The 17,969-nt window shown below is 43.8% G+C and overlaps 1 protein-coding gene across 1 annotated transcript in view; it reads left to right on the top strand.

Moving 5' to 3' along the window:
* Window positions 1-7,044, top strand: part of SH3BGR (SH3 domain binding glutamate rich protein) — a 29,516-nt gene extending 22,472 nt beyond the window's left edge. Inside the window, exons 5-7 of the mRNA XM_052794173.1 lie at window positions 3,122-3,151; window positions 5,169-5,272; window positions 6,546-7,044. Of these exons, the coding sequence (XP_052650133.1) occupies window positions 3,122-3,151; window positions 5,169-5,234 (96 nt within the window). The 3' untranslated portion in view covers window positions 5,235-5,272; window positions 6,546-7,044. The remainder of the gene's footprint in view (window positions 1-3,121; window positions 3,152-5,168; window positions 5,273-6,545) is intronic.
* Window positions 7,045-17,969: the final 10,925 nt, after the last annotated feature.

The following is a 17,969-nucleotide window of genomic DNA, read 5'->3' as shown; positions in this document are numbered from 1 at the left end:
CCACCCATGTCTTTTTTTATTCTAGCTTATTAAGAGCTGGTCTTTGCATACTGAGTTCTGAAAGGGTGACCTTTTTATCAGTGGCCCACTGTGTTTTGTAGCCAAACAGTTGCATCTTTTGAACAGTAGTCAGGACTCTTTTGGAGTGTCAACTTACCCTTTTCACAAACCCTCAGATCAAAATGCCATAATTTAAACATTGCAGTTTTATGTTCTGCTTCTGAATTAATGTACCAGCGGGAATCTAGTATTGGCATTTTGGCGTTATTTAGCACTCAGTTTCAAACCAGCTTAAAAAGGACTCTTTCATGTGGGGTGTAACCCAGCCAGCTTTTGTCTAGTGACTTTGCAGGAGAAATGCCAGTGCTATGGAAAAATTCTAGAAATTCTAGAAGTGTCTTGGTGAGGTAAAGATATCTTAGTCTTTGCCAATGAGCATAAGACAGATAACAAAATAAACTGTTACTGTCTCAACCGTGGAGCTACACGGAAGGTCCAAGATGATTTCAGAAGGCTCCTCCAATGCCTCAGTAGCAGGAATGGCAGCCAATGGTCAATGTGGGTACGTGTGGAGGCTGCAGCTTCAGCAGAGGCCTGTTGCTTCTGCTGCCCTTGCTGAGAGATGCAGGAGTCCAGAAGCTCCAGCTTTCAGTCTCAGGCTGGTATGACCCTGAGAAAACCAGCGAGAGACCCCAGCCCTCTGAGAAGCAAAACTCTTAAGTCAGCAGCTGCCTCCTGAAAGGGGCAGAGATAAGTGCACACAGTGACAGGTTGTTCTTCACACACTCACATTAGACTGCCTAGGCTTCAGCAGCTCCAGCCCTGCATTCAGGCAAGCATCCAGGAAAGCGCGGAGCAGATGTTGAAATAGAAAGTCCCTGTCCTGGTTTCAGCTGGGATAGAGTTAATTTTCTTACTAGTAGCTGGTACAGTGCTGTGGTTTGGATTTAGGGTGAGAATAATGTTGATAACACACTGATGTTTTAGGTGTTTCTGAGCAGTGCTTACAGTAAGTCAAGGACTTTTCAGCTTCTTGTACTGCCCTGCCAGTGAGGAGGCTGGAGGGGCACAAGAATTTGGGAGGGGACACAGCCAGGGCAGCTGACCCCAACATGCCATATGATGTCATGCTGAACAAAACTGGGAGGAGTTGGCTGGGGGGGCAGATCACTGCTCGGGTACTGGCTGGCCATTGGTCAGCAGGTGGTGAGCAATTGCACTGTGCATCACTTGATTTGTATATTCTTTTATCATTATTATTTTTTTCCCTTTCTTTTCTGTCCTATTAAACTGTCTTTATCTCAGCCCACGAGTTTTACCTTTTTTCTGATTCTCTTCCCCATCCCACTGCGGGGGACTGAGCGAACTAATGGCTGTGTGGTGCTTAGTTGCTGGCTGGGGTTAATCCACAAAAGTCTCTTACACAGATCTGGTAGTAAGTAACAGGAACAGCTTTCAGCCTGGGTCAACAAAGGACAGATGCACTAGGATTTCCTTAGATTATGAAATTTTTTTTCACCTTAAACCTGTTGCATACTTTCCTTCCCTAATCACTTCATCAAGCTTATCCTTGACTTCTTCCTAATCTTTTTTTTTTTTTTTATTTCTAATCCCTATCCTCTGATGGAGAAGGTTGAGGAACCATTTTGTTTGGATATAGTGTCCCTTCTTCTTGCTTTGTCTGTCCCTTCATTTTTGAGTTTTTTGAGGAAAAACTGTGACCTCCTATGCACAGCAAGGGTTCTGCTGGTCAGTAGATGTGATGGTAATAATTTTTCTTTATTTTTACTATCTGATTTGAACTTTAGATTTTAGCTTGGGGGTTAGAATATTTTTTAAGTGGTGTCCCAGTTAAATCAGTTTGCAGTACAGATTAGGCTTACTTCAGGGCAGAATTATTTTAGAAACATGTTCAAAAATCATATTATAATGCGAGTCTGTATCCCATCTTAGCAATTCCGCAGGCCATATATAAACCCTGGCACTGCAGCTCACTTCCTTATCTCAACTCATTCTATGCAAACTCCTATCAACCACTCATGCCTTCTGCATGGTACTATTAAATTTGCTCTTTCTCTTTGGGAGAGGGGTAGGGATAGGCTGTGGGAGGTGAGGTTGTTTAGCCTGGAGAAGAGAAGGCTCCAGGGAGATTTTATAGCGGCCTTCCAGTACCTAAAGGGGGCCTACAGGAAAGATGAGGAGGGACTCTTTAATGGGGAGTGTAGTGATAGGATGAGAGGTAATGGTTTTAAACTGAATGAGGGTAGATTTAGGTTAGATATTAGGAAAAATTCTTTACTGTGAAGGTGGTGAGGCACTGGAACAGGTTGCCCGGAGAGGTTGTGGATGCCCCATCCCTGGCAGTGTTCCAGGCCAGGTTGGATGGGGCTTTGAGCAACCTGGTCTAGTGGAAGGTGCCCTTGCCCATGGCAGGGGGGTTGGAACTAGATGATCTTTAAGGTCCCTTCCAACCCAAAACATTCTATGATTCTATGATATGATTTTGTGTAAGATTAGCTCTTCTCTCCAATAACCAGCGTGGTATCTAACTTTAAATTCCATTCACTGGAATTTTTCTTTCTCTATCATTTCTCTTGCCTTCATCACTTTTGCTCAATCTACAGTCTAAAACCAGCTTGTTTTATTTCTTATTCCCCAGTACTGTTGAGCCAAGGCATCTGTTCCAGCCTACAACAGTTAACAGAATTGCAAGCCAGATTCTGAGTGATAATATATAACATAGATAGGAGTCTGGAGAATTCTGATTTAACTTTCATTTTGCAGACCAGCTAATTAAAAAAAAACCCCCGAAACACCTGAAAAAGTAAACAAAACCCCAGCTCTAATGCTTTGCCTGTCAGTGAAGCAAATTTGATTGTAAGTAACTGAGAAAAAGGGAGCTGTATATAATGATTTTATAGCTCTTTTTCAAAGTAAATGCTTAGCTTAAATGTGCTTTGTGAGTTAATCTGGAGGACATTATCTCGAAATAAATTAACTGAATTCTACATAATTTTCCTAAATTCAGTGTTTAATTTCTGCTGTGTTTTGCCTTATATGACCTCTGATATTCTTTATTTGATCTATCTTTTAAACATATTCTTTTGTATATCTTATGTAGGAAAGCAAGGAAGAACAAGCAGCAACAGGGGTATAGTATATTTGTACATTTTGCTTTCATCTTTTGTTTGTGTGCATTTAATTCCTTTTCAGTCTCATTGCTTAACTCAAAAGTTAGTAAATTCTTATTCATGAAACTAAACATACTAGTACTATATTCTGCTAGAGATAATTATTTGTCATGTCATAGTCTTATTGTTTGGGAACAAAGATAGGCCTTTAATCATTAAAAACTGTAAATGGAAGAGAAATTGTCTTTCACAGATTCTTTAATAAAATTTTCCAAGGACTCCCAAGACAACTATATCTTTGACAATTGCTAACTGACATCATGGTGATTACATTTTTAGTGTTGTGAGCATGAAAGAGTCATTCTGACAATTTAGGCAGTTCTGCCTATAAAGGAAATATTTTCCTTGCCAGAATTTGTAAGACCCAGGTGCAAATCCTTATACACTTTTCTGTTTTGCCCAGCATTGCAAGTTTATGCCTTGAACTTCTTCAGTGCTCCCAGTAAAACTAATGATTACTTTAGGCTATTTTCAACTACAAACCTGCAATTAATAAGAGGACACATTCACATCTTCCCACTTCCAAACTGCAATGCATGTATATATACATGTGTATCCATACACATGCCCGCTGTCAGAGTTGTGCATTGTGGACCTGGCAGCTGAAATGGAGCTCATGGGCCCATGGCAAAGCGTGGGGGCTCCTGGTGAGGCTGGTGAGGGCTGTTAAGGTTTGTTAGTGCACCCTGGCACCACTAACTGATACTTCAAGCAAGAAAAATACCTATTTTTTTCTGTAAAAGGTAATTGACTTGAATTTTGAACTGAAGTTTGTAATACCTGAAAGATGTTGCTTGTCTGTGGGCTTGCTTGGCCCTGTTTCAAAGAGTGCTAATGAAAGGCACCTTTCCTGGGGGAAAATGCTGAAAGAGGCAATATTCCTTTGCACAAGAACTTCTAATCCAGCTGACCTGTGCGGAAGTTTGTATTACATTTCTGATTTTGCAGGGATGATCCCTTAGTGCAGTGGTTTTCCCTGAAAAACAGCTATTCAAACCAGGAATCTGATTACAACAGGTCCATTCCCAAGCACACGGTTAAAGAGCATTTTACTTCAGTGACTCGGGTGTAACTCTCCTACAGACAGTATGTGTCTGAGAGGAAAACCCAGGGTCTGTGCTGCTCATAAACTACCTGCAGTCCTGACTGAAAACTAATTATGTATTCTTTGATTGGTTGGTTAAGCCAGGAAGAAATTCCTGGTGTAATTTTTGTAGTTTAGGTAGTATACAAAGGTAGGACATTTTGAGATAAAGCTTGTTTATACACACAGGAGTGCCTTTGAACAGAGTTTGCTGGAAGAGAAGGAGCAGAGAAGCCTACAATGCAATTTTCAGTTGTTTTTCAGAGTAGGGCTACACTTTAAAGCTTCATTTACTAGCTCTTAAAAGACAATAAACACAGATTGCTGTCTGTGTTACATAAATGCTAGCTTTCAGATAACTGTTCATTTGGTTGACTGAAGCAAAGGTCTATTGCCTTTAAATTGTACCATTTCTCCTATATAAAAGAGAGAAAGAATAGCTTTTGAAATAGAAACAGGGCTGTATTATCTGACTCTGAATGATTTTTAGATTATTCAGGACTCTAGTTCCTGTGCCATGAATCTTGACTGGTTTACTGCTCCAAGAAAGCATATAATTAAAAATACTAAACTTTTTGTCATATTTACATATATTTCATATTCTCATTTTGATCTTGAACATCTATTTGCAGCCTAACCAGGTATCATGTTCTAACTTCTCTAAGAAGAGGGTTTTTATATTCCAGCACTTGCCTATTAATTCCACAAAGCTAGAGCCTTGGCATGTTAAGATTAAGAGCTCTATGCATTTCTTCTCTGTTCTATTTTTTAAGCTCAAATAATATTGCATTTACTAGAAACGGAACAGTTGCAAAAGCAGAGCTCTGCATTTCAAGACTGTTTATTTTCCTTCAATTCCTACATGATAACTACAACTATTTTCTATAAAAAAGGAGGAAGAAGAAAAGCAGGAAGAGGGAGAAGAAAAGGAAGAGGTGGAGGAGCAAGAAGAGTCTTAGTACACTTCCCTATGACACATTCTTGAACAGGTTTTCAGGTAACTATTAAGATATGCAGCACAGTTTAGAAATGTTCTTAAAGTAACATAAACTTGAAAATTTTGTATATATTGTTCTTATATGCAATGACAAGAATGGAAAGAACATACCAAAATAAAAAAAAGGTATTATGCATTTGATACGTAACCGTTAGTCAGAGATATTGTCCTTAATGAGTCTGTTAGTTTTCCCCATTTCTGTGGCACCAATGAATCTGACTTTCCTACACAGCTGTCTCTGTGATCCCTAATATCTGCCAAATACTGCAGGCCCTTTGTTCCATTGCCCATCACTCTTACAACCTTCACCTCCCTGCCAGGCTTCTGATATCTGCTTTGGGCATATTCCTTAACATCTTCTTACGGTACCCCGTAGCTCTCTGCTGTGTCCTCTAAGTATGAGCAATGCAAATTGCAGCATGCTTAGGTGTGTACTGCTTGAGTGGTCAGTATATATGCACAAGTGCCAAACTGATGGGCCAAACGTACACTTAACTGTTAGACTCATTGCAGCTTCTCTTTCATCTGTGGTAAGAATTCATCACCCTCCTCTCTTACTCAGCTACTGATTTCAGTGAAACTTTTAGGAGCTTCGTGTCTCAAATTAAGACCTCTCTCAAATTTATTTGAAATGTTAAAAAAAAATGACTGGGGAAGAGAGAAGAACCTGACCAGAAATACAGCACACTATAAAATTACTCTGATTTTCTTAAAAACCAGGCCAAATGTGACTTTAAAACCTCAAAACAGGAAGCATCTGTGAGGCACAATTTGTGCCTGGATGGTTGTATGAGCATCCAGCATTGCTCAAGGTTTGTCAGCATGTAGTTTCAAATTTAATTTTCAGGTTTGCTTCTTCCTCCTACTGTTTGTTCTCCTCTGCACAGAAATAAAGATCAGACAATCACTTAGTAGGGAAAAACTGTTAACCTACAAGAATGTTGGAATTTCCAGCAGATTTTACCCTTGGGTGGCAGGACTCTGTCCTGATTGCAGACACAGAGTGTGATGTGCTCTTTCTAGAACTAGCGGGATTCCCAGCTAACTCTGCCTCTGAGGTAGTTGCCATAGGTTTCACCAACCATATGCTGATGTGGAGACCCAGTGCCTCAACAGGGCAGAAAATCTGTCACTTCTTTCATGCTACATCTCCCCAAACTGGGTTCCTCTGTTGCATGGGAATTAATTCATCCCAGTGCTGTCCAGTGTTCAGACATGTAAAATCAAAGAAGGAGTGCTAAGTTTTAATCTGATTTTCCTTATTTTTGTTCAGGAAGCACAAGCTGGAGCAGCCCCGCCAAAGAAAATAAACTCACTCTCAAGCAAACGATCACTAACTTTCATGCCTGTAGACTTATATATAAATACATAACAGAACAAAGACACCACTCTGTACTACCTGTGGCCTTTATATATATATTTGGTATTCCAATTACTTGTTAAAATGGGTCTTCTTATATCTGACTGATGATACTTCAGTTGATTGTTATATGTTGGAATAGTATTGTCCATGTCACATTTTAGATTGTAAGCTCCTCAGGGCAGGAACCATGTCTTTCTCCATGTTTATATACTGCCAAACATTGCTGCCACTCAGCAGATAACTGCACTCACACAAGTGACGTATTCAGAGAAAAAGAAATTCAGCACTGAAAACTGCAAAGAAGCTTCCTGTATACAAGCTATGTGAGTCACTTCTCCCTCAGCTGGCTTTTGAAAATGATTGAGATTTCCATTGTACAGCAGTTTAAATAAATGCATTTTCTGTCATATCTGTTCTTTGTCTGCAAAAGCATTCATTTAACCCTAGCAAGCTGTGCTAAGATCTGTAAAGTTAAGTTTTCTCCATCATTACAGTTGTAGGCTATGCAAAGCCCTTCACCTTGCCTTAGGTTCCTGCTGATGTTTCTGGTGTTGTGTATAAGAACCCAGCCACGAGGATACACAACCTTCATTGAATGAAAGAGTTGTCCCAGTCCCTTCTACTGATGCCTTGTCAGTCTTCATGGATACATTCATACTCACTGGGTCAGGGAGGCAGAGAAAATTAATCCATGTTCACACTGTAACTGTTGGTTAGAAGTTCACTGAGGAGGAAGGAGCTTGGATTTCAGTCCCTTTTTCAATTACTTTTTATGAGATTTATAAAAACTGCTTATAGAGGAAGGGAGGGGATGAGAAATGCTTATTGGCAAAGTAGCCCATAGCTTCATAGACAAAACAATCTCCAAAGGAACCACAAGTTTATGTTTAACTCTTATTGAGAAGAGGCTGGCTTTTCAGGCTGAGATCTCCTATACTGTGAGTGCTTGAACAATGACTGAGCAAATAAAGTGGACGAAAAATTTGTGGAGGTTTCCTGAATGTCCTGAGTGGGTACATTTTTTTGTTCAGGATACATCTAAAGTTGCAATTGTTGGGAACGGATGGACAGGGAAGCAGTGCGCTCTGTCTGCGCTGTTCTTACACTTGTAGGTGATGCTGAGTTCAGAGCTGGCAGGTCCAGCCGAGGGAAGGACCTTGGAGTCCTCACTTACAGCTAACCAAAATCATCAGCTCAACATGCAGCAGCAGCCAGGACCCAGGAAAATGCTGGGCACCATCAGGAAGACGGTATGACTGTGCTGCCGTATAAAGCCTTGCTGAGTTGACATCTTGAGCACTTTGTGCTGTCTGTTCTCTGCATCTCAGCAAAGATGTAGTGGCATAAGAAGAGGTACAGAGAAAACAACAATTAGAGAGGATGAAACAGCTGCTCCATCAGGAGACTGCAAAGACTCTTCAATTTGGAGAGGAAGCCAAGGCATTTACAAAAATCATAAAGGCAGTGAATAAGACGAATGCAGAACTGTTAGTCAAAAAATCCTGCAATACAATAATGAAAATTAGTATACACAGTTAGTATGCACAATGAAATTAGCAGATCAGCTTAAAAGAGATAAAGAAGAGTACTTTTTTATACGGTGGGTTGGGAACTTCTGGAGTTTGTTGTCACAGGATGTTATGGAGACTGACAATGTCAACAGGCCCAAGAAGGTATTGGACAATGTCAGGAACAGGAGGCTCGTAAGTAGATACTACAGCCTGGGATGCGTCCACCAATATCCCTAATCCAATGAAACATGGGTGCTGGGGACTGGGGGCAGAAGAAATTGAATGCAGCGGACTTGCTGTCCCTAAATAGCATTGCCCATTTCCACTTTCAAAGACTGAGTACCACCAGGTTAGGTGAGCCACTGCTCTGACCATTTCTTTTGTTCCTGCAGGTGATTACTCTTCCTGGGAAAAATGTTCTGCATCTCCCTGGCAGCTGAATTGGGGTGCCAGTCATTGCTGCAGCAGTTTCGAGCAAAAGGCTGGACTTTTGCGAGTATGGTAGACAAAATGAAAACAGAACTGTTAATCATTCTGGAAATGTGGTAAATCCAATGCAGTGAGCATGTGTTGTGCAACAGCCGGCGTGTTTGTGGTAGCCTTGACATATCCCCCGGCTGCCTGAGCTTTGCATGGCCGATGAACCACGGGCTCCACTTTTCCCCCCACTGATGTGCAGAACAAAGAGCCTGAGCGTACTCAGTACATCAGGCAGGGCCACAGGCTTTGAGCTTGAAACAAAATCACCACACCTTGCATATTCAGGTATTACTTGTTAAGGCAGAAATATGGCAACCATCTTCTCAAGAGGGTATAATCTGGAAAGCCCGTTAGGGAATGTGAGGAATGCTAAGCCTCCCATACAAGAGTGACGCACTCCCCTGGTCTTCAGCTGGTGACTGAGGTTATGCTTAATGTGTACTGAAAAAGCAAACGGGGTAGCGGATGGTCGTGCTCACAACACAGCTCTCTGGTGCGTTCCTTGGGACAATGCTCTTTAGCACGTGCTGATCATCTTTTCTGCCAGATGAAAAGGAGGTTGTGAGTATGCAGAGGATAGACTGGAAGCTGACTGCTGCTTGGTGATTTTAGCCATAACGCTAATTCTGCTTACCTAAGCTTAATACTTTCTGCAGTAATTTAGTGCGACTAGGCAAAGAATTAAGTCTTTTCTAACTACAGCTGAATGAAAATCAGTAGCACAAATATGTGAGATATTGACTTAAATGCATTTGAAAACATACTATCTGGATTTTTATATCATTTATATTTTACTGGGAGAAAGCAACTGCAGTCGGTTAACGGTGCGCCTGGTACACGGTGTTTCACATGCTTCAGGAAACGGTGGATGCAAAATTATTCTGGTGCACCCCAGTTAAACACAAAACAGCATGCTGCTTTTTGTGACACTTTGGTATGTAAAGCATTTTCCTTGGATGATTGATGCCAGAAACTTCTAGGATACTGAAACAAGCTAAAATTAGAAAGGCTTCAAGCTATGCTTCCTACAGATCCATATATGTCATGGGATGGTGGCTGTTTGCACTTTTAAACAATTGATTGTCAAGTTTAACAGACTGCTGAAGTGTAAAAGAAGCAACTGCAAGTATCATCATGAAGTAACTAAGTAGATAGGGCTAGTCAATGGTTTGTTTTCTAGGAAAATAAATATTAGGACCTTCATTCTGTTGCTTGTAATAAACGGTTTTGAATAACAGCTCCAGAAGGCAACCTCGGCCCTGCTTTCTCTTGCATGAGAGCACTTCTGAGCCAACAAACTGTGCAAGAGATTTTCTCCTAAGAAAACTCTAAGGGAAATTCATTGGAGAGAAATTAAACTGTTCAGTAGTTTTCCCAGGGTCAACCTCCTCGATGCCGTCAGATGGCTGGGAGGTACCTGTGGCTGGAGAGGAGCCCGAGGAAGCCTTCCTCCCATCGTGGACACTATGTACTGGCAGCTGGTAAGCACGCTGCTTTCAGAGTTAGAATAAAAACTGTCCTGTCGCTGCTGCAAACAGCTCTGGGCAGCAACGCTTGGTAGTTTAAGCTGACTTGATGGTGGTCCAAGCTGGACACTCAAGGCCCATTTTCCTCTTTGGGCTGGGAGGACTTCATCTCTCCCACTGCAATCATGTGCTGCCTGTCCTGCAGGAGCAGCCTTGGAGGGGTCGTTGTGAGAGGGGGGTCCCGGCGAGCACAGGAGAGGACTTCAAGACAGATACCGGGAGTGCACCAAGGTAGGGGTGAGGGCAGCTGTCAGAGCCAGAGCACCCGACTCCCAGCTGACTGCTCATGTGGAGCGATGGCTGTGGAGCTGGTAGCAAAGCACGGCGGTTTCTGCTCCGCTGACTTTAAGGACGGGATCCTGGATGGATGCCATTTTTCTCTCAGTTCCAGTTTCCAGCTTTCTGGTGAAATTTTTTTTTTTTAACCTTCAAGCTTTACAATGTTTGAGCAGTAAGGCTAGAAGAGACTATATATAGTTTTTCTTAATAGTGACTTACTGTGCCAGAGGAGCTTTTGTGTGCAAGTGTGTGACAAAATCCATGGCTCAGCACCCACCAGCTCCTGGTGGGGCAGATCAGAGGCTGCAGGTGAGCACAGAGCCAGAGCAGCATGCTGAGCAATGCTATTGATGGCCTTAGCCTTTAAAATCACATTACCCTGATAAAGTTAGCAGTCCCAGGGCTTGCCAGGCAGCACAAAGCACGCAAGCTGCCTCCATTCTCGCTGTCCAGCCTGTATTTCCCTCCCCGCCCCCCTCCCCTCCCCGGGGATCTATCTTCCTTCCTTCCTTCCTTTTCTTTCTTTCTTTCTTTCTTTCTTTCTTTCTTTCTTTCTTTCTTTCTTTCTTTCTTTCTTTCTCTCTTTCTTTCTTTCTCTCTTTCTTTCTTTCTCTCTTTCTTTCTCTCTTTCTCTCTTTCTTTCTCTCTTTCTTTCTTTCTAATATTTTATTTTAACAAAAGTCAATCACCTTCACAATAACCTCCGAAGAAATAAATAAAGCAGATGCCTCCTCTTCCAGCATCCCTCTGGCTGGGGAGACAATAATCCCTGCAGCGGCAGCCCCGGCTGATGCGCTGGGCACAGCAAATAGCAGGTAGCAGGGCTGTGTGTGGGGCTGCGGGGGGGGGCAGCTGGAAAGGGCCGGGCTGCTCGTGGGTACTTCTCCTGGGCTCCCAAAAAGGGGGGGCTCTTCCAGCCCTTACAGCTAACTTAGCAGCAGCACCTTGGGTATGAAAGCTTGGCACTAACTCAGTGATGTTTCTTACCTGGTCTGGGGTGGAGGGAAGGAAAAGCAAGAAAAGCAAGAAAGAAAATGGGGGAAAAAATCCCCTTTGGGCTAGGAAGCATCTTCTGGTCATTGCATGTGAGTGATTCCCAGCAGTCAGTGATGGAGCATGGTGTGTTAGAGAAGTTTTGGCTTTCTATGTTCTCCATCCAGTACTTTTCCATAAGGATTATAACATTGCTGGATTTTAACGATGTGGTGTGCTGCACTAATATTGGCTACATCCAACTTAAATGGGTCTGATACTGGCGTCCATGTGCTCCTAATCAGATTTTGATGAAAGCTAGAGGCAGTAAAAGAAAATTATATTCAGCTTCTGGCCAGCCTCAGGCTGGTTTCAGGGCAGCTGCCAGTGTGGCCCATTGCAGACAAATGCAGGAGTCAGAGGAAGCAGCTCTGGCAGGAGCTCGGGGACCTGGGTGGCCAAAATCTGGACGAGGAGTCACCCAGCCATGCCGACCATGGCAGGGTGGGTAATGTATTGCCTGGCTGTTGCTGGAGGTGGCAAGGACGCCTCTGCCTGATGCCCAGCACTGGGAGAGGAGAAGGCTGTGGGAAGAAGTGGCAGGGCAGCCGCCTGTGGGCTGGCCGGCATGTGCCCAAGGCAGCAAAGACCTCCAAGGACGAGTCCGGGAAACCGTGTTTAACCAGCGGCCCCAGCACAGGATGCATGTGCTGATGAAGTCTGGCACTGGTGAGGAGTTGGGGAGTGTTGCCAGTGTGGAGGAGAACAGGATGGTGGCCCAGAAAGAAGCAGAAGACCCTGAAGTACAGAAGTGAGATAAAATTTGGTGGTATGGAGTACGAGCATCATGTGCTTTGGGGGCAAATAAGAATTTCTGCTACGAACTGGGAGCCTGTCCTCCTAGGACTGGCACAGGAGGAGAAAGGCTTGTGTGCACAGGTTCATCTCCAAGCCATGGGGAGCTGTAATGTGATGCACCGGTGGCAAAGAGAAATGTGATGAGTAGATGTGCTAAGGAGCTATTTTCAGAAGCGAAGGGAATACCGAGTAGCATTGCAAAGCACTGCAGTGGCACCTCCTCTGGGGTAGGTACTGTGTAATGTTTGAAGCCCTCGTCAAAAAGGATAAATTCACACTGAGATCTCAGGGAAAAGCTGTTCCAGGTATCAAAGTCTTGCACTGTCCAACTTATGAGACGAGGCAACAGGACCTTGTTTGGTGTAGTCAAGCAAAATTTCCAAATTTCCAAATTTGGAAATCCCCAAAATGGTGGATATTGAAAGTCGTTCTGTACTCAGAAAGAGAGAAAACATAAAGCTGGAGAAGAATCTTACTCTGGAGGAAGGGGAAATAATGTCTGTCTCTTCAGCAGATGCCCACTGCACATCGTACATTACATGGCATGAGGAGCTGCATGAAAAATAAAGCAAGGAGACATTATGACTGTACGACAGCATAGACTGAACGTACAGGACAGGCTGCCTGGCACACTGAGAAACAGGATCGCAGCAGGAATATTTCTAGGATCTGGAAATGTCTCTCACCTGAAGAGAGGAAGCAGCTGGTGAGCCAGGGAATGACAGGTCCCCTTCACACTGCTGCGTGGCTTTTCCCTGTGGTGACACAGCCGAGACTTTGCAGGACTTTGCAAGGAAGCTGGGAACTTCCCTTGAGAAACTGGCTGCCATTAGCAACCAGGGTTTCACTGGTGGAAATCTGCTACCTAGGGATGCCTGTAGTATATTAGAGGTAGCTGAAGAAAGTTAATTCAACCAGTGCTATATATCCTTAGCAAAGTATTCTGCACTCCTGTTCTTAGCAGTACATTTTTAACCTGTAATGATCTTTGCCTGACTGTTACTATTCCTAATGTCAGATCAACACCTTCTCTCAAGTGACTCATGCTAAAAACACAGGTGTTTTGGTGCATGGTGTCTTAAGGGTGCATGTTGAAGTCTTGTCTGCTACTATTCAAACATCACGAGAGCCTGGCAGACATTTGATCCCCATTGGCGTCAGCAGGCAGGACTCAGAAATGTGCGCTGAGATAATCCCCTGGGAGGTGACGAAGCCACTTTGGGTTACAGACAGGCCCACCCGATAGTAACCCATGGGGTGCATCCAAGTCCCAAAAGCTGGCAGCAGGGCTTATTGACATGCCATAGATGAAGGTCAGAGACTTCTAAAGGGTGGCCTATCAGGCTGTATTTTTCATTTCCAAATTAGATGTGAAGCCGACTGCAGAAACTCAGCAAGTGCTTCTTCCTCACTTGATGCCGTCACCCAGTGGGGTGGCACCTGGGCAGCAGGTCCTGCCCCAGGAGGGGGAGAAGCAGCTCCAGGGGCAATAGCTGCCCTGTCCCTTTCTCAGTCTCCTGTGCCAAAACAGCGAGTGCCTCTGCAAGTGTAAAGCCGTCTTCTGCTCACTGGCAAGAAGTCAATGGTACTTGCTATAAACCAAGGTTTTATGCTTATTTTTCTATGTTTTACCCACTGAGGGATCATGGGGTGTAATGGGAAGGAAGCCAGCTTGTTCGTCGCCTGTTGAAATTAGGCGCTGTTGCAGGTGTGTGCATGGAGAGAAGCAGCCTTGGAAATACTGGTGCAATGCAGCATTAAGAGATGACTTATCTTGAACACTGACTTGTCCCTTCTGTTTGGTTAAGCCTTTGCGAAGCAAACAGCCTTTGCAGGATGGGGCTGGGGGCTCGTGACCGCTTGCTTTCGGGCGATGCTGCCTGACCCCAAAGGCAGCAGGGGAGGGTTACGCTCGCCACACCCTCATCAGACACCGCCCTTGAGGGTGGTTGGATGCTAATGCCTCAGACCGGGCTAATGGAAAATCACTCGTAAACTGTGTGTCACCCGGTAAACTCTCTCTAACCTCAGTGAGACTAGTAAAGATAAAAGTTCAATAAGACGCTGTACTTGTTGACATATTAAAAAACCCCACCCCACCGGCATGCCAGTTAGGTTGTGATTGAAGATGGCAGGGCACTGGAGGGCAAGGGCCTGGCAGAAGTTGTCTCCAAATGCCGTACCCAAGGGAGCAGGGGGAGGCTTTTGTGCCTCGGTGACCTGGCTTGCTCACAGAAAAAAGAAAACCCAGCTGCCTTTTGGGCAAAAATAATGTCTCTGGCAATTCTTTTCCATGAGTTGGATGAATTTTTTGTACGAGTCATTTTCTCTAAAGAAGTTTGATTAAAAAAAAAAAGTTTCACAAAACCAAAGCTCAATGACATCCTCAAATTTTGCCTGAAATTTTGTTAAAAGGAACTGTTTCCTCTCTTTCCTTTGTGTGCATGGGCCCGGAGACACCCTCTGTGGCAGGATGCTGCCAAAAAGGGAACTTCTATACCCCAAAAAAGGTGTAGGTAGGGTTTTGCCTTGTGGGGTATTTTGAGTCCCTGTGCAGCTGGGACAGCTGGGGGAGCAGAGCTGGGGCATGAGAGCTATCAAACGCGGCCCCATGGCACTTCTGCAGCTCAGCAGTGGAAGAGGATCATCCAACAGGGAATCTGGGATTCCCTGAGCCTGTCAGCTGCTCGGAGCCACCTGTCTGGAGAAGCTGCCCTGCCCTGCCCTGCCTTGCTGCCTGCCCGCCACCCCCACATAAATCTTTGTGCTCCTGGATGCAAAGTTTAGCCCAGCATTGGTGAATTACTGGTTTTGCTGTTGTTTCAGCATGGAAGATAGTGCTACTGATCTGTATTTGTCATGGTACCGTTATTTAGAGATAAATTATCTCTGAAGCTGTCGGTCTGGTACCTGTTGCTGTACCCTGATCCCATAACTCTCTGGGGCTGCCCTGAGCCCTTGTTCTGTCTGTCTTGATTTTGTGGGTGACCATAACACTATGAAAGCTTGCTGCCTAACGTGTGAAATTTGGGGGGGGGCGGGGCAAGGGAAATAAGAAAGTAGATGGATGGCTGTATTTTCGTATGGGGTAGGCATGGACGGTGAAACAGTTGACTTGCAGAGTGGGGTGGAAAGTGATAGATGGTCCTAAAAAGTCACTTCATATTAATGTGCTGTGTACTAAGTACATTGCAGAGGGTATGGGTTAACATTCAAAATATAGCAGAAAAGTGCAGTATGTACCTATTTAAAGCTGCTGAGCTATCTATTTTTGAAATGTTCAGTCATTAAAAATCTTCTTAGACACCTAAGAAAGTGCATCAGCTTTTTACACCGGGTGTCGTCTTCTATATTAACGAGTAACATGGTTTCATGATTACCTCCAGGAACACAAGAAGTGCAACTCTATGTACTTAGAAATTTGGGGAGGGATGAAAATGCAGGCATCCGAGTTCCACACTTTAAGTGGAAACCTTATGCTAACTGAGCTAGAGATTTGGCAGTCTCCGATTGCTTAAAGATTTGATGGTTTAATATTTGAAGCCCAATACTGATGATTCAGATGTACACATTTCTCTGAGGCATTCATCACACACTGCTATTCCGCCGTAGATTTTTGTTGCATTTTATTAGTTTCTAATTTCCCTGTAATGACTGTGCAGACCCCAGGGCGTGGAGGCAGCAAGGCTTCTGTGGGTAACCCACGGCAGAAGTGTGGGTTCATCTGCCCAACCACAGCTTTTCCGTGCTCGAGTGGGCAGAAGAGGAAAACATGAGTTGGACATACTTAATTAACGTGGAGACTTTTAAATAATACTGGCAGAAGAGGTCTGTGTCCTTAGCGGCTGTGTGCAGGCAAATGCCCTTGCTGGGCAGCGCAGTGCTTTGTGAAGCTGTGGGCTGAACCAACCGGGCAACATTCATTTGTTCAGTAAAATACTATGGGATATATTTTGCAGTGGTTAGTGCGAGGACTGCTTCCAGGTAGAAAGATTTTTTCCTTCCTTAATTACAATTCCATTTCCTGAACCCCAAAAAACAGGGACTTGGTTTAATGGGCAAGAGGAAACAAGGACAGGTGCATTTATTACTCATCTATGTTTTACTGTGCTGTGTGAAAGACTAATAAGCTTTGAACTTGTGGGCAGCCAGTTTTCCTGGCCTGACTTATGCAAAAGAGGAGTTTATGGGCATGCTGACACCCCTGTGTCTGGGTGTGCACAACACACCCTGATCCAGGGCAGATCATGGTTTCGTTCTCTTGGAAAAAGGAGGGTTGAGAGGGAGAAAATAAACTAGAAAGAAGATAAAATGCTTATAAGCAGAGCAAGTTGAATATATCTGCAAATTTTTTTTTAAACATCCTTTTAATGATTAAAAAATGCCATTCCTAAAAGGTCACCTGGCAAGCAAGCAATCAGAAATAAATATATAAATACTCAGCCGGATACTGTGTACACTCCCACGATGTCTGCAACTTCAAGCTTGTCTTTACTGGGGCAGAGTGGAAGAGGGCTAAGGCTAAACATGCAAGTCATGACAATCCTGACTGTGGAGAGACCTGAGCTCCGTGGCTGCCATCGGGCAGAGCTGAGCCGCGGCTGCCGATGGGGCAGAGCACAAAGATCAGGGCTTTTCAGCTCGGCATTTCAGCAGGGTCTGCTCCCTGTCCCACCAGCTACTTATCTTATTTAGTGACTCTTAAATACGCTCAGGGGGCCCCTTATCAAAGGCGAGCGCTGTGAGCACCAGCCTAGCATACCAAAATAAGGGAGATCCCTACCCCAACCAGGCATGCCTTCAGAGAAAGGAGTGTTTTAGCAGCAGGTGAAGGACAGACCAAGGGCACCCGTTGGCATGGAGGGCTTCAGTGCTGCAGATCCCGGCGGTCCCGGGGGAGCTGCCTCCCACCAGACGGGAGCAGGGACCTGCAGCCCCTGTTCTGCAGGCTGGGTCCTCATCCACAAGTTCCCTGCCTCACGTGCCGGAGAAGCCCTCAAGCAACAAGAAAAAAAAAGTTGCAAGCTGTCCATATAGGAGATGTCAAGTGTGAATTAGATACCCAGGAAATCACAGGGAAGGCGGACATCTGGCTACCAATATTCAGTCATTCACCTGAAAAAATCCCACCCAAACCCCAAATATGGAAAAATAAACTGTACATTTTTTAAAGTATAAATATTTAAAAGGCATTTATAAATATTTGTAGAGACAGTGGTTTTGCTCAATTTACTAAATCACTGCAAATAATACTTTTAGGTAACAAAGTAGTGTATTAGAGCAGGGTTGCAGGCAGGTGGATGGAGGTGATAAATGAGGTCGCCCTGAAAAAAAAAAAGGTAAAATAATTATAATTTTATTTCAGATGCTGACGTGGCAATGCATTATAGATCAGTTCCAGGTTTTTAAAGAAAGAAATGTTCACTGAATGGCCTTTTTTTCTTTTGTGAAAAACATATTTCAGTTCTTGGAATTCATCTTGAAACTAAGCAGAAATATTTCAAAGAAGAATGATGTCAAAAATTATTTCATTTCTGTTGAGCTTTTAGGAAAACTTTTTTGAATTTTCAATCTCTTTGAAGGTAATATTGCATCAGATTTCCCTTGCGTCCCATTTTATACCAACACCATGCCTGATAGCAGATTAGCTTGTTGTGTTCAGCAGGATTTGGAGCTTTCTTCTCCAGGAAAAAATGGGATAGGAGCCA

This window comes from Harpia harpyja, chromosome 8 (assembly GCF_026419915.1).
Source record: "Harpia harpyja isolate bHarHar1 chromosome 8, bHarHar1 primary haplotype, whole genome shotgun sequence".
Taxonomy (NCBI): Eukaryota; Metazoa; Chordata; class Aves; order Accipitriformes; family Accipitridae; genus Harpia; species Harpia harpyja.
The sequence above is the reverse complement of the archived record's forward strand: the minus strand, read 5'-3'. Positions and strand labels throughout refer to the sequence as shown.